Below are 16,926 nucleotides of genomic sequence, written 5' to 3'. Positions count from 1 at the left end.
TCAATAAAACAAGACAAAAGGTATGTTCATACAAGTATATGTATAATTGACACAAAAAAAGAAACGGTCCAGAAAGCACTTTAAAAGTTCACATTTTTACCTTTGCGTCCATGTCTATTATCAAAATGAAAGTTCACGGTGGAGCGCGCTCGCCATCATTGGGATTTTTGCTGTATGACACTTGGCATTTGCCATATTCCAGTTGCCATAAGCTTTGAATGAATTGCCGTCCATTTGAGTGGTATTTGCGATTGTATTTTGCCCAATGGCAATAAGATGCCATTCATTTGTCCATTTCATGGGGGTCTTCCATTACCCAAATACAGTGCATTCGGAAAGTATTCAGACCCCTTGACCTTTTGTTATGTTACAGCCTTATTCTAAAATGGATTACGTAAAACTGTATCCTCAATCTACACACAATACCCCAAAATGAGAAAGCAAAAACGGGTATTTAGAACTTTTTGCAAATGCATTTAAAATAAAACAGAAATACTGTATTTACATAAGTATTCAGACCCTTTGCTATGAGACTTGAAATTGATCATCCTTGAAATGTTGCAACAAATTGATTGGAGTCCACCTGTGATAAATGCCATTGATTGGACATGATTTGGAGAGAGGCACACACCTGTCTATATAAAGTCCCACAGATGACAGTCCATGTCAGAGCAAAAACCAAGCCATGAGTTCGAAGAAATTGTCTGTAGAACTCAGACAGGATTGCAATGAATCGCAGATCTGGGCAAGGGTATCTACATTTCTGCAGCATTGAAGATCCAAGAACACAGTGGCATCCATCCTCCTTAAAATGGAAGAAACTTGAAGCATGGTGGTGGCAACATCATGCTGTGGGGATGTTTTTTAGCGGCAGAGACTGAGAGACTAGTCAGGATCGAATTAAAGATGAACGGAACAAATTAGAGACATCCTCGATGAAAACCCCGGTTGCCCCGGACCTCAGACTGGGGTGAAGGTTCACCTTCCAACAGGACAACGACCCTAATCACACAGTCAAGACAAGTCTGAATGTCCTTGAGTGGCCCAGCCAGAGCCCTGACATGAACATCTCTGGAGAGACCTGAAAGTAGCTGTGGGATATGTATGTACAGTCACGATGGGAACGACGTCGTCAATGCACTTATTGATGAAGCCGGTGACTGAGGTTGTATACTCCTCAATTCCATTGGATGAATCTCAGAACAAATTCCAGTCTGTGCTAGCAAAACAGTCCTGTAGCATAGCGTCCACATCTGACAACTTCCGTAATGAGCAAGTCACTGATGGTGATACTGTATGATGTTGGTATAGTTGAAAAATCCTGGTAACTTTTCCAAAATTCCAACCTAGATTTCTGGAAAAAGTGGGAAGACTTCTGGCATTAGGAGGGAATAATGAGTAAATCCTTCAACTGGGATTTCTACACATTTTACAACCCTAGTTAGAGGGCTAGATAAACAAAACCAAACCAAGTTTAAAAATCAGTAGTTTACAATTTGACTATTCTATCAATGCAAAATATTAAAAACTTTTTAGCAACAAAACTAAAAGAACAAGGCTCCAAGGCGAAGAAACATCCTAAATTGTTTAAGATCAGTCATGTCAATCAGTCACATGCTTACTGAGGTGTAGCGTGCAGTGTTGTCTGAAATTGAATTTTAAGAATGCCCATCTGTGGTAAGCCTACCATTTGTAAAACACCAAAAAAACTAAACAAAGCCCGGACAGGGACAAAAAGATGTTGGCTCGTGCTTACTGGGGTGTAACCTAACACTTCGGCCCACAATGGATTATCATTTTACTAGGCAGGTCAGTTAAGAACAAATTCTTATTTACAATGACAGACTACCCTGGCCAAACCCTAACGTCGCTGGGCCAATTGTGCACCGCCCTATGGGACTCCCAATCACAGCCGGTTGGGATACAGCTTGGAATGGAACGAGGGTCTGTAGTGTGCAACGTGTTAACAGTGGGAAATGCAGAAGTATTTGATTTTTCACTATGATCAGCTTGTTATAAATTGACAAACATGAAACCACTGATCAAAAATGGGGTGAAAACTCCTGGACAACAATCGTGACTATCCATTCCATATTGGCCATTTTACTTTGACCAGTCTTGTTTACATGACAGTGCATTTTTGATTGAGTGCCATTTAGTTTAGGCTATTTGATGGGAGAAATCTGCATGATGTTAAAAGTCTCATTACATTGTCATACATTTTTTCCCGAACAGAACCGAGCTCCTAGTGCGGGTATTATATTATGGCCACAGAGCAAGAGTTCAGAATTTGCATTCTCTTTAATAACACACCAACCAAATACAAGAAGAGATCCCACATTACACTCTTTCATGCACTGTACATTTTTACTTCCTCTCTTCAGTAGTTTACCATACTCTTCAAGGCAGACACTGGACCATTCAAACATATCTATTAAGATTGTAAATAGCTACATGGAGTTCAACATTAATCAATGGTCTTGACTATAGCTCTAATGGTGTTAGTGTTATGCTGTGATGAGGAATACACTAAATAAAATCGTGAAATGCATAGAAACCCCCTGTAGGTAGGAGCTTTCAATTTGGTTTGTTTCATTAAGTCTACATACTAAATAGTCATAGACATGTTATTAACATGATAAAACATGTACTTCAGTGTGGCAGAAACTGCAGCTTGTCAAACTTCAAAAGTGAATTGGAACATTTGTATCACAACTGCAGACCTCAGTCCATTTTCTCCCACATGGCAAGGCTAATACTAGAAATCATGTCCTCTATTCTGCCTTGATCAGGTTGGAGTACGCTGCCTCAGAGCTTGCTTGCCCTTCTTTGAATTATCTATATAATGTAATCAGATATAAAAACGTACATAAATGTAGATCTGGCTGCAATGCCCTACTAGTTGTTACAGTACTCTGTCCAAGAGGCAGGTTGGTATCTAGCGTGTTTACTGGTCGTACATATGCTAGAAATACAAACAGATGAACATGGCTTGGCCTTACAGTGAGAGAGAAGACAACAACCCAGATCTAAGTCAATCCAGTCATTTATCTCTCGTTCTCCATCCTTGAACTCTGTCTAAAACAGAGGAAATCAAATGGAACAATGGCAAGACATTCTAATACTGACATTCCAACCAAAACACGACTGCTCCATCACCCTAACTCCAACGCTCCTTTTAGCTGAACAATCACAGTTGACTGTTTTTCTAAAGCTTTAATTTAAAACAAATCTAAATCATCTCTATAAACCGAAGCAGTTAGGCACATTACATTGAAGTCTACTTCTCACCCTGACGTTTATAGTTACTTCATAAGTCAAGTCATTTGACTGTAAAATGAAAATGGCTATCAGTAATAGGAATGGGAAATACATAGCACCATTTGTTGAAAATAAAACAAAATTTAAAAAAAGTTAAACATCTAAGCCATTATTTGGATGTTACCACTTAGTTTTTGTAAAGCAAGCTCAGTTACACAATCCTTCTAGCTCTCTATTTTATACATGCACTTTGGTGAAAACTGTTCAAAAACACAGCGTCTAATTATTTCATCATTACAAACATATTTATCAGCTAAAACAAAGCTTGTCTGAATATCTGACGGAGCAACAATACTATGTACACATATGTAAAGTGTTATAAATAGACTTTAAACCATAGATACTATATACAGCTTCAAATTCTGACAGTATTGTTTCATCATGTGTTACCTCCCAGTACGATGAAGACCTGGGTGAAGACGGCTGTAGACTCAGTCAGAAACCAGTCCTCAAGCTTCTGACTCTACTCTCCTGGGGGGGATTGTTAATGCTGAGAGTGGGGTGGAGGTTAGGGAACAGGGGTCTTATTCCCGTTTTCTCAAGATGACATAGATGAGTCCGCTGATCAGGGCCAGAGGGAAGGCCGCCCAGGCCATGATGTAGGCCCAGCCAAAGGCCTCTGAATCAGGCACCCACTCAGGACTCATCACCGTATAGATCACTGCTCCACTCATCACAAACAGACCTAGAGGAGAAGAAAATATGAGAAGAGAAGGAGATCAGGAGATGAAGGGGAGGGGGTCGAATTCTTAAGATCAAATTCTTGTGTCACGCCATCATCACAATCTGCAATGCTTCATGGAAGTTGTTCTAGAATGAACCATGTTGGGTAGCAGTAGAGGAGAGGTGGGGTGAGTAGGGTCCAGACTTCCCAAATGGATTCCCCCAGCCAATTGTTTCGTCACACTGTCATGGTTCCTATTGAACTACAAACATGCCTGTTAGATTCCTCACGTCCTCATCTAAAGCCCTGGCCTGCTTCCAAGTTACAAGAGAACCCAGCCCTGCCCACTGTAAACTGGCATGACACGGTCTCTGTGTTGAAGTTGTTGTTCACCCACCATGTTTCCAGTCTTGAAATTTCCAGTTGTGTGAGTGTCTGTGCCCACTGGCATTTCATTCAATTATTATTATTATTTCACCTTCATTTAACCAGGTAGGCCAGTTGAGAACAAGTTCTCATTTACAACTGCGACCTGGCCAAGATAAAGCAAAGCAGTGCGACAAAAACAACAGAGTTACACGTAGAATAAATGGGATAAAGAAACGTAGTCAATAACAATAAAAAAAAATCTGTATACAGTGTGTGCAAATGAAGTAAAGAGGTAAGGCAATAAATAGGCCAATAGTGGCAAAGAAATTTACAATTTACACTGGAGTGATATGTACAGATGAGGATGTGCAAGTAGAAATAGTGGTGTGAAAAAAAACAGAAAAACAAATATGGGGATGAGGTAGGTAGTTCATTCATTGGATGGGCTATTTACAGATGGGCTGTGTACAGCTGCAGCGATCGGTAAAAAAAGCTGCTCTGATAGCTAATGGTTAAAGTTAGTGAGGGAGATATAAGTCTCCAACTTCAGTGATTTTTGGAATTCGTTCCAGTCATTGGCAGCAGAGAACTGGAAGGAAAGGCAGTGTTGGCATTGGGGATGACCAATGAAATATACCTGCTGGAGAGCGTGCCACGGGTGGGTGTTGCTATGGTGACCAGTGAGCTGAGATAAGGCGAGGCTTTACCTAGCAAAGACGTATAAATGACCTGGAGCTAGTGGGTTTGGCGACGAATATGTAGTGAGGACCAGCCAACGAGAGGAGCATACAGTGGTGGGTACTATATGGGGCTTTGGTGACAAAACGGATGGCACTGTGATAGACTACATCCAGTTTGCTGAGTATGGTGTTGGAGGCCATTTTGTAAATGACGTCGCCGAAGTCAAGGATCCGTAGGATAGTCAGTTTTAGGAGGGTACGTTTGGCAGCATGAGTGAAGGAGGCTTTGTTGCAAAATTGGAAGCCGATACTAGATTTAATTTTGGATTGGAGATGCTTAATGTGAGTCTGGAAGGAGAGTTTATAGTCTAGCCAAACACCTAGGTATTTGTAGTTGTCCACATACTCTAAGTCAGAAGCGTCCAGAGTAGTGATGCTCGTCAGGCGGGTGCAGGCAGCGATCGGTTGAAAAGCATGCATTTCGTTTTACTAGCATTTAAGAGCAGTTGAAAGCAACAGAAGGAGTGTTGTGTGGCGTTGAAGCTCGTTTGGAGGTTTGTTAACAGTGTCCAAAGAAGGGCATGGTCTACAGTGCCAACCTGGGAGATTAGAAAGTGCTGCCAATGGTGAACACAATAGACCAGAAGAGGTGGCAGAATACAATAGACCCTATTCAACTGACAGACAATATCAGTGCACTGACAGACAACCCAGAAGCTGTTTGTTGCAACACTTTCTGTGAAAGTCCACTCCGGTGCGGCGGGTGCATAGTCTGGATGTTTAGTGAACTGCTGGTGTATTGCTTGAATACAACAAGAAGCTTTAGGACCCTTTATACAGTGTAAACTTCTGAATAGGTCTGTTTCAGTTGAGTTTTCCTGAATGACATAATGGGAACTTACTGGCAAGGATCTGGAAGACTCCAGTGAGGAAGAAGCGGCCTCCCTTTTGAAGGGTGAAGAGCTGACAGAAGAACAGGAAGAGAGAGATGAAGCTGAAGATTATGGACAGGATCATCAGGGCCTGCACCGCCTGGATCCACACTGCAGGGAAGAGAGGGGGAGATTGTCAGTCAATTATACATAATATATTTAAGCAATAAGGCCTGAGGGGGAGGTGTGCATGTTCAACACATCACAGCTAAGGGCTGTTCTTAGGCATAACGCAACGCACAGCTACAGAGGACCACACAGGACACATGGACTAGACATAGCTATGCAGTATATACAGTTGAAGTCAGAAGTTTACATAAGTCTGTTGGAGTCATTGAAACTCGTTTCTCAACCATACCACAAATTTCTTGTTAACAAACTATAGTTTATGTAAGTGTATGTAATCTTCCAACTTCAACTGTATGAATTGGCTATACATGGATACATGCATTAGACTCACAACTATACATCAGACTTCACTTTCTATTTACAGCAACATAGAAACCCAAGTTCGCAACACTAAAGAAACAACTTTAATGAGAATGGAGATCAGTGAAATGACAGGGAAGAAGCCCTGGAACACTTAACCCATAAAAGTCTAAGTCAGGGGAGGGGTTCTACTAAACAGTATGGAATTGTTTTAAAGAGGTCATACCTAGGATCATTTTGCAAGACCCCTTGAAGTATCAATTTTTATGATTTGATAAAAAAGGTGACCTATAAGCCCATACAAACCACTGAATAACATTCACTAAACATGGAACAGAAGAGGAAACATTTGTATTTATTTTCTACACTTATTTAACTCCTTATTATTGGCACTATATACACACTGTCCATATATACACACACTTCCATTAACTTTTGCAACTGGTACCAGGAGACAGTCAGATCAATATGGGTATCCTAGAGCAAAACAGAGAGTCTCTCACCTTTGCACAGAGGGGGCATATACGTGTGTAGCCCAAAAAGACAGAACTTGGCAGACAGGGACTCGTCTGAAGTCGGTACAGCCAATATGCTTGTGGGGGTTGTAGAGAAAAATACCATCGTGTTCGTGAGTCTCATTTGTAGGCCAAACCGTTTGGCCACTACAGATTTTTGTTACAAGACATTTTTTTCGGGATGTCTCATGGTCTGACAACCACAACTCTAGCTCACCTTTCACCGAAGAAGCAACATCTGTATTAAGAAGTATCCAATGCAAAGAAAGATCTCTAGCTTAAAATTACAGATTTTACGGAGATTTTTTGTATTATGCTGATTACATTTCCAAGGGGGTACGAATGTCAACCACAATAATGGTACCTAGGTATCCTGTTCCTGAAAGCATTGTAGGCTACTCAATAATACAAACAGGCCCTTAAGACATTGATGGTCTGGTTACTATACCTACTGCTGTTCTAAGGCCAGGTTACTACAGCACAGAACGCCCTGTTAACCCATTATAGTAACCTGAAATGACAGCCAGGGACTTTGAGCAGTAGCGTTGCGTGGGTAAAAGCCATTTTACAACCGGTGTTGTGATAATTGTGTTGTTTGCTCTATAACCTGTTAGGCCTATATATCACGGAGGCAAAGCTTATGAACTAAGGCAGACATTAAGACAGTGGCAGAATAAATTCATCCACACCTTTGTTTCATCACAAAACTAGAGTCCACAAAGCATTTTGCATGTAACATGACCTACAGCATTGTCACGCAAGTGATATATATCCAAAAGGGACCATAATTCTCTGTACTGGCCAATGATGATTATAACAGCGATTCTGATCCAATCATTAATGTATCCTAAATTCCGGAATACTAAACTATTGATTTAGAACCACAGAGAGTTACCGCAAGACAAAGAAAAATGGTGATGCCTCCACTAATCCAGCATGATTTCAACATGCTTAGTCCAATACAGTGACAACTAAAAGATACCAAAATCAATTTAGTCCAATCAATGTAAGCTAACTATGATGAAACTGATTCATGTGTGCAAAAATGTTGACTCACACTACTTGTAGAGAAACGCCAATGCCATCCTCTTTCATGTTGCCTAAACGGTCTATGACTGTCATACAGCACACACGGTTTGTTGTCCTAGGCTACCTGGCTAAAATGCTTGCTCGCTAGCCTAACTCCCTTTCATTGGAAACTAGTTAGCTAGTAAAAATTAGATTTCTACACCTGTTGAACTTCCATCCCCTCAATCCAGGGGCACAATGTATACATTAATGATTGGATCAGATTGGATCATTGCTGTTATAATCATTGGCCAGTACAGAGAATTATGTAAAACCACAAGTCCAAATCCCTATTAGTTAGCTAGTCACCGGAGGACAACACAACAATTCAAGTTTGTCAATGACTTTTGGCTTCTAAAGTGATGCGATTGGTGTGAAGCCAAATCCAGTGGCTTCCCTTGACACTTTTGGTGCGCCAGGACCGATCACAGCTGAGCTCAATGACGAGTTGGCTTCCCTTGCAGTCAATGCTACAACGTCATACTCTTGTTGAGCAGACAGAATCAGATAGATGGGCTACACAGACAGACAGGAGGGCGCTGTTTCGTTCACTTGGATGCTATCTCCGGTGAGATACATAGCCTTAGTCATAAATATCCTTCAAATCGCAAGAGACAAAAGATACATTATTTTGTATGTTTTTTTTCTTGGTACATGTGTGGAAGCCAGGCTTCCCTTGGCATCCATGAATACATGCCACTGACAGATATATCCCCCCAGCACTCTGTGTTAGCGCTCCAACCACAGCACTATCTACGTCTGGAATGCCTGGACTTCCACGCAGCTCTATTTCTTGTCAGAGGGTCATGCATGTAGCCTGCATACACTCAGGTTTCCTAAGGCATCTCTCCATCTAGCTCTCCAAAGCCATTTCTCACATCTCTCTCTCCCTTTCACTTCACGTTTAGCTGTGTCTGCTGCTGTCACTACCCATGCCACAACATGTTTTCTGCTGGAGCTCTACCAAAGTATTTACCAAACAGAAATGTATTATTGGACTACGTAGAAATCTATTCTACATCAAGTAACACATGGAAGTAGCAAAATTAGATTTCAAACATTTAAAAAAAAAATACACCTTATGGAACAGCGGGGACTGTGAAGCAACACAAATGTAGGCACAGACGCATACAGATGTTCACATGGATTTTGTGATGTATTTATGTGGTAGTAGAGTAGGGGCCTGAGGGCACACAATGAGTTGTGAAATCTATTGTAAATGTATTGTAAAAAAAACATTACTTAACTGCCTTAATTCTTTTGGACCCCAGGAACAGTAGTTGCTGCCTTGGCAGGAAATAATGGGGATCCTTAATAAATAGAAATACAGACCTGCATGCCCCCATTGGATACTAAGGACACTGTACCATAGTCAAGTGGGAAGATACGATTCCAGTATACACCATGCATCCTCCATGTCTCAGGTACTAAACTTACTGTGGATGCTTGTTTTTAACCAGTATTTAATTCAGCCCAAATCCAGTGGTTTTTGAGACCCTGCTCAGGATTCTTTAGCATCACTAATTGGTTAAGAAACCTCAAAATGAATGATTGTGGCTCAGACATAGTCCAGTCCACAGCAGACACTTTACTAATTTATAACGGTTCGTTCAGTCGACATCCATTTGTAGATTGTTTAAACATCTCCCATGATGCACCTGAAGCTTTCCAGGAAACTAATACATCTTGTCATGAGAGGTTTGGGGAAACAGGTTTTGATGGATTCAATGACGTTATCAAAGAGTCTGTCACCCCAGAGCAGAGAAATAGACAAAATTACTATCAAACCAATCCACTGAATAGCAATACGACAAACTCCATTTATATCCATGAAAGCTTTACATGAAACCAAATCAACTCTCATAGTAAGGCTAACGATACGTTAGTGTATATGACAATTTATAGGCCTAAACATGATAACATGTTGCATGATACTTTGTTGTTCGGCACTTTGTTTTACATCAGGGTTCTATAAATATATCCTATACGGTTGATAAACAGACATGTTCTCTTCCTTCCGCTCTTCCTGTCTCGTACCAGAAGGCTGTGACGTTGTGATATGGGGCATTTCCTGGGGTGAGGTGTGGTCCTTGGGCCCACAATATCTACCATAATAAGAGTCCCTGTTGTGCTTGTGTCTACGGTCATTTCCATTCTACACTCAATGGTTAGAATACATAACCCACACAACATGTTACACTGTACTCTATGTTATAGAATTCATTCAAAATAGACTTTTTCACAGAAAAATCAAGAGGAAAATGAAGAATTGTTCTTAGTTTGTTGAGTCCTGACTATCCTGAGGCACAAGGACATATCTGTTATGCATGTCATGTTAACGTCACGCTTCATCTGACAGATTGAAGTGCCAGCCTGTGGCTACAGTAGAGATCAGACCAGCTGGTGTCTGTCCAGTACACGTAATAACTAACATACAGTAAGAAGTTAATGTGGACATTGCTTAACTGTAACTAGTAAAACAAACTAAGGACTGGGTTCCCATGTCATGGGCAAAGTCAGGTCAAGTGCAAACAGCATGGGGAAAACATAAACCAATCCCCACATGGAATATAGACTATGCATAACTACATAACTTAACTCCTAATAGGAAGATTAAAAATAAAGAGGCCATCCAGTGTGCGTGACCATTGGTGGAGCCTCCATCCCACCCTCATGTTTAGCGAACCCAGTCATACCAGTTGTACTGATTGTTCAGCAAAGCATTGCAGTAGCCTTTGAACACTACTGATTGGCTGGGTCGGGCTGGGCCCCGTGCACGTGAGTAGACTCCACCATCTTCCCCTCGACCCCTACCTCCTTCCCCTCGACCCCTACAGAACACGATAAAGAATCTGCTGTCTGTCTCACTAACAAAACACACTGGGGCCCGAGTCTGACACGCTCATTTTAGACACCAGGCAGCTATCTACAGCCTGTTGGGCTTGAGACTAGTGTAGTAATGGATCTAAGGTAATACATTAAACTATTGAACACAAGTTTTATAGTATTACATTGCCTCTAGAACCATGTTTGACGTCAGACAGAGGCTCTGCATCTGTCCTCGTGCTCCTAGACCTTAGTGCTGCTGTTGATACCATTGATCACCACATTATTTTGGAGAAATTGGAAACCCAAATTGGTCTACACTGATAAGTTCTGGCCTGATTTCGATCTGATCTGTCAGAAAGAAATCAGTTTGTCACTGTAGATGGTTTGTCCTCTGACAAATCAACTGTAAATGTCAGTGTTTGCCAAGGCTCCGTTTTAGGACCACTATTGTTTTCACTATATATTTTAACTCTTGGTGAACAGAAAGGCACTGGAGCAATGAACCGCACTTGCCGTCTCTGCCTGGCTGGTTCCCCTCACTCCATTGGGATTCTCTGCCTCAAACCCTATTACAGTGGCTGAGTCAGTGGCTTACTGGTGGTCTTCCATGCCATCCCTAGGAAGGGTACTTCACTTGAGTGGGTTGAGTAACTGACGTGATCTTCCTGTCCGGGTTGGCGCTGCCCTAGGGTTCATGCCGTGGCAGAGATCTTTGTGGGGTATACTCGGAATTGCCTCAGGATAGTAAGTTTGTGGTTGGAGATATCCCTCTACTGGTGTGGGGCCTGTGCTTTGGCAAAGTGGGTGGGTTTATATCCTGCCTGTTTGGCCCCGTCCTGCGGTATTGTCCGACGGGCCCACAGTGTCTCCCGACCCCTCCTGTCTCAGCCTCCAGTATTTATGCTGCAATAGTTTGTGTGTCGGGAGGGGGTGGGCTAGGGTCAGTCTGTTATATCTGGAGTATTTCTCCAGTCTTATCTGGTGTCCTGTGTGAATTTAAGTATGCCCTCTCTAATTCTCCCTATGAGGACCTGAGCCCTAGGAACATGCCTCAGGACTACCTGGCCTGATGACTACTTGCTGTCCCCAGTCCACCTGGTCGTGCTGCTGCTCTAGCTTAAACTGTTCAGGTCATGGTTCCACAGAACAGTTCACCGGACGTGGTACCTTGCCCCAGACCTGCTGTTTTCAACTCTAGATACAGCAAGAGCGGTAGAGATACTCAATGATAGGCTATGAAAAGCAAACTGACATTTACTCCCAAGGTACTGACCTGTTGCACCCTCAACAACCACTGATTATTATCATTTGAACCTGCTGGTCATCTATGAACATCTTGGCCATGTTCTGTTATAATCTCCACCCGGCACAGCAAGAAGAGGACTGGTCACCCCTCATAGCCTGGGTCCGCTCTAGGTTCCGGCATTTCTAGGGAGTTTTCCTTGACACCGCGCTTCTACACCGGCATTGCTTGCTGTGTGGGGTTTTAGACTGGGTTTCTGTACAGCACTGACATCAGCTGATGTAAGAAGGGCTTTAAATTAATATGATTGATTGATGTTTCTGCTAATTGTAAAATATTCTAATCCATATCATAACTTCTAATTTAATATGGTATTGTTTGTTGATGCAGTGTTTCCCTCCAACCCCTATTGACTCTGGTCTGAATCTGTCTCAGACAAAAAACACACAGCTGCTAGGTCTCTGTTTTTTTTAATGATCTCACTGTATACAGGATCTGATACATGGGTGTGACCAGAGCTGTCAGCACACTGTGTTCTGTATGGGGTGGTCCAAGGCCTCCCTGTCTGCTGCACACACAATGCTGCTCAGATCTAACACTTTAAAATACCCTTAAAAAGACCCATACATGCCTGAATATGGACATCACACCATGACTATTTATACAGAGTTTCACATTCTCACCCCTAGATGGCAGTAGGGTCTCATTGGAGCATGATTCCCATTAGGGGCATGGTTAACATTAATGTGAGTGGGATTTCAGGGCCTAAGCCAGTTATTGTTAATCACTATCGAAGTCTTCCCACATTTTACTGTCTAGGATCTTACAGTGATTAACTTATTCTCAAGACACAAGAAAATCTCAACCAGTTTGGTGTCAAATGCACTAATATTCAGAATACCCCGTTTATAGGATCTACAAATAGATATCTACATTATATCCTTCAAAATAAGTTCACTATTGGACAATAGGAGGGATCATCAGCATCATGCAGAATGAGAGATGACTTTCTGAAAAAAAAACCTAGCCACTGCAGCAGATGTACAGTCAGTCGCTCTATTTTACCTCCAGTGTTGGCCGGGTCACAGTGGTATCCTCCAATGGTAGAGCAGTTATTCCAGAGGTCTGAGCTGCTAGTGGACCCTGTCGTCCAGGCCTAGAGGATAAACACAGAGCTGCCATTAACAAGAGAACAATGCAGCCTGATTTTTTTTTACTGTTTTGATTCATTTTCAGAAATGATTGATAATGAGCTCTACTTACGTTGACAATTGTTGACACAAATAGGAGGACTAGGGCTGCAATGTGCAGGACGACGATTCCCAGTAGTAGGAGCAGCATCTTGTCAGACGGAGCTAAATGAGAAAAGAAAGGAGGCGCAGTCAGTTTCTGAAGGTCTCTCTCTAGTTCTGTGGGACTGGGACATGGGTGTGTCACTGCAGGATCTGTAATGCCCTGTATTCAACACAGAACAGCGCCTTCTCTGAAACTTGATCTGCACAGTGGAATGTCTATTGGAGAGGAATTTAAAAATTAGAACTTGTTTATGTCCAACTGATATTCAACTTGTAATACACATTAAGTAAAGTTTAGCTGAACATTTTGTTAATGTTTAAAATTGAATAGTCGCTTATGCATGTCCACTAGAAATGAACAAGTGTATACCTACAATATTTTTAGAGTAGCACGTCATTAATCACACCCTCAGTAAGTTGCTTTCCTTTATGAGAAAAATACTTTAATAGGCAGGTCGTTGTTTCCTCCATGTAGCATGATAAACAAATCAATCTAGGTTAGAACAGGCCAGCTTTCACACAGCACTGCAGGTCCAGTTGGACCTAAAACATGTTCCACTAAACCAGAGATAAGTAGACATTATCAACAGCACAGTGTAGGCTACTTCCTAAGTGATTTATGCCAGTTGGTGTGTATATGTTGCATGTGTATTCTCAATAGGTGCTCATGAATTATAAATAAACAATTCGACTCCATCTAGCAAAAATATTAAATAATAGACCAGAAAAGTCTACTGTATGTCGACACGCTGAAAGTCGATGTAAAATTAACAGATCCATCCGTCAAACATGTTTTTATGGATATTATAGCTACTAGGAAAATAAACCACGTCTTTCCCCTGCCTGCCTGCCTGCCTGCCTGCGAGAAGATCGCAGTAATTTAAATTTTAATGAGGAAAGGCCGCTTCGTTTTGGAGTTCCGTTCGTGCCATATAATCCATACGCATGTGATTATTTAATCTACCGAAAAAGTTCACCACAGTTGGAAGCAAAGACAACTTACTTAGTGCGACTGCAGAGTGACTATAATTCCACAAAAAATGGTTTTCCGAAGAAAAGCGCGCAAAGCAAGTTTAACGGAGTCCAACAACTGTTCCAATTTCTTCCGACTAGATTGATGTGAAGGGCAGCGCTGCAGTTATAAAGTATCTCATTATGGAAGAACAACGCCCATCGGTGCGTCGCTACGTCAGGGGGTGCCTCTCTGTGATAGGATTTCCGATACATCATTTGGAAGTCAAGTACATAATTACACAACAGGAAAGCAGTCTGGAAGTTACTCACTCACTGTGCTTGGAAGTTATTTCATGACACATTGTTTGCTTGAATACATGGATACCATGAACACATTACGACCTTTGTCGTCGAGGATAATGTATTAATATCTCTCTGGATGGTATTCCTTAGAATAATTTCCCCTAAATGTTATGGAACTATTTTTTAAATGTATATAGTTCACACATATAATTAAAATGATAACTCCAGTCAATATTGATATGTGAAATATTGAATAGGTTTAAATCAAATCCAAATGTTAACACTGATGAGCTACAAAGATATATATTTTTAACGTCAAATATGAATTATTGTTGGCCTTTGAACATTATTCCAGCTTTAATACACCTCATCATTTATCTGATGTTGAAATTGAGAGAGGTCGGGTGGATATAACGTTGCTTACTGTACAGTACAGTGAGGTATGTTGGGAGTGCTCCAAAGTGATTAAATACTGGGAAATGAGGCACACAAACAACGTTGGTTCGCAGAATGGGAACAAGCCTCTCTCTCGTTTCTAGTCCACTGTGTGGTCCGCTCTGTGATTAACTCACCCCATCATACAGCATGTGTGAAAGTGTGGACGAGTGGGTATGACCCAGCCGTAGCGCAGCGTCTGGGCGATGTAGGCCTGCTGGAGAGGAGAGATAGGGCAGGGATAGCCCCAGATCCTATCTTCTGTTTGACATGACTCATTCAGCTGGGGGCCCATAGGGCTCTGGTCAAAAGTGGTGCACGATGTAGGAATTAGGGTGCCATTTGAGATACAGACAGGATCTGGGGTTATCCTTTGTTTGACATGAATCATTCAGCTTGGAGCAGGGAGTGTGTTCTAAAATCCGTAGGCATGGATTCTACTCGTCTGTGTACAGGGAAGTTTACAGGTGCAGATACAGATAACAGGGTAATAAAGTAATGGGTGTGAAGAGCAGTGGGGAGTCAAAACAAAACTTTAGCAGCCTTATTCCTGTACACAGATTAAACTCAATTTCCTGGACTGGAGATTCTCCATTCAGGAGGAGTAGAAACCGGACCAAAAACTCTCTCTAAAACAACCAGTAGCACACTACAGCACTAAGACCTACTGGATGCTCATTCACCGTGATTGACAGGCTGAATTCTGCAGTCATGTGAAATACATATTCTAGAAATTATACCGTGTAAGGGTCTTTGTGGTCCAGATTAGACTCATAAAATATACACACTTCAGCACTCAATGGTCAGTCGTTAGGCCTATAAGGAAGAAGACACCAGCACCGTGTTTTAGCCCTGAATACAGAGTGTGTGTTGGGTAGACGTCATACACAAAGCATGGGACAGACAGACACGTAATACACACTCAGTAGGTTAGTAGAGCAGCTCTACACACACACACACACGCACACACGCACACACGCACACACGCACACACGCACACACACACACACACACACACACACACACACACACACACACACACACACACACACACACACACACACACACACACACACACACACACACACACACACACACACAGTGATATGGAGACATTATACTGTCCCAGAGGAGCCAAGGAGTGGCAGTCTGGTCCCAGATCAGTTTATTCAGCATATCCATATCAATGCCTTGCCAAACAGAGCACAGATCTGGGACCAGGATAATAGAGTAGCCCACTACTGCCTGAAATGAAAAGCTGCTTAGCGCACCCTCCTAGCCCCATATATGCTAATGTTTGTAAAAGACTGACAAGAGTTATTGTGTGGGTGGGTGGACGTGCCAACCGCTTGGGAGTGTTACATTACCCCATCTGTTTACCAGAGGCCCAGAGCCAACCCAGCTGGGAGACAGTTAACATGTCAGGATCTGATCAGATTCTAGCATTGCATCTCTGTCAGAAACTAGCTCGCAGTGATTGATCTACAGATAACGGCCAAAATAAAGGAAACACCAACATAAAGTTTCTAAATAGGGTGTTGGACCACCACGAGCCAGAACTTATTTCTATGCACCTTGGCATATAGTAGGTTATTGATGGACAGTGAAGCAGTAGGTTCCAGACTTACAGTGGGTTATTGATGGAGAGTGAAGGAGTAGGTTCCAGACTTACAGTGGGTTATTGATGGACAGTGAAGGAGTAGGTTCCAGACTTACAGTGGGTTATTGATGGACAGTGAAGCAGTAGGTTCCAGACTTACAGTGGGTTATTGATGGACAGTGAAGCAGTAGGTTCCAGACGTACAGTGGGTTATTGATGGACAGTGAAGGAGTAGGTTCCAGACTTACAGTGGGTTATTGATGGACAGTGAAGGAGTAGGTTCCAGACT

At 42.0% G+C, this 16,926-nt stretch overlaps 1 protein-coding gene across 1 annotated transcript; it reads right to left on the bottom strand.

Annotated features, from left to right (window-relative positions):
- Positions 1-2,282: 2,282 nt before the first annotated feature.
- Positions 2,283-14,480, bottom strand: LOC115112860 (peripheral myelin protein 22-like). Its single transcript, XM_029639872.2, has 5 exons — positions 14,349-14,480; positions 13,314-13,405; positions 13,116-13,206; positions 5,937-6,077; positions 2,283-4,006 (listed from the first exon to the last, which is right to left on the bottom strand). Exons 2-5 carry the CDS (start codon positions 13,389-13,391, stop codon positions 3,846-3,848), a joined length of 471 nt encoding a protein of 156 aa, XP_029495732.1. The 5' UTR covers positions 13,392-13,405; positions 14,349-14,480; the 3' UTR covers positions 2,283-3,845.
- Positions 14,481-16,926: the final 2,446 nt, after the last annotated feature.

This window comes from Oncorhynchus nerka, linkage group LG28 (genome assembly GCF_034236695.1).
Source record: "Oncorhynchus nerka isolate Pitt River linkage group LG28, Oner_Uvic_2.0, whole genome shotgun sequence".
Taxonomy (NCBI): Eukaryota; Metazoa; Chordata; class Actinopteri; order Salmoniformes; family Salmonidae; genus Oncorhynchus; species Oncorhynchus nerka.
The sequence above is the reverse complement of the archived record's forward strand: the minus strand, read 5'-3'. Positions and strand labels throughout refer to the sequence as shown.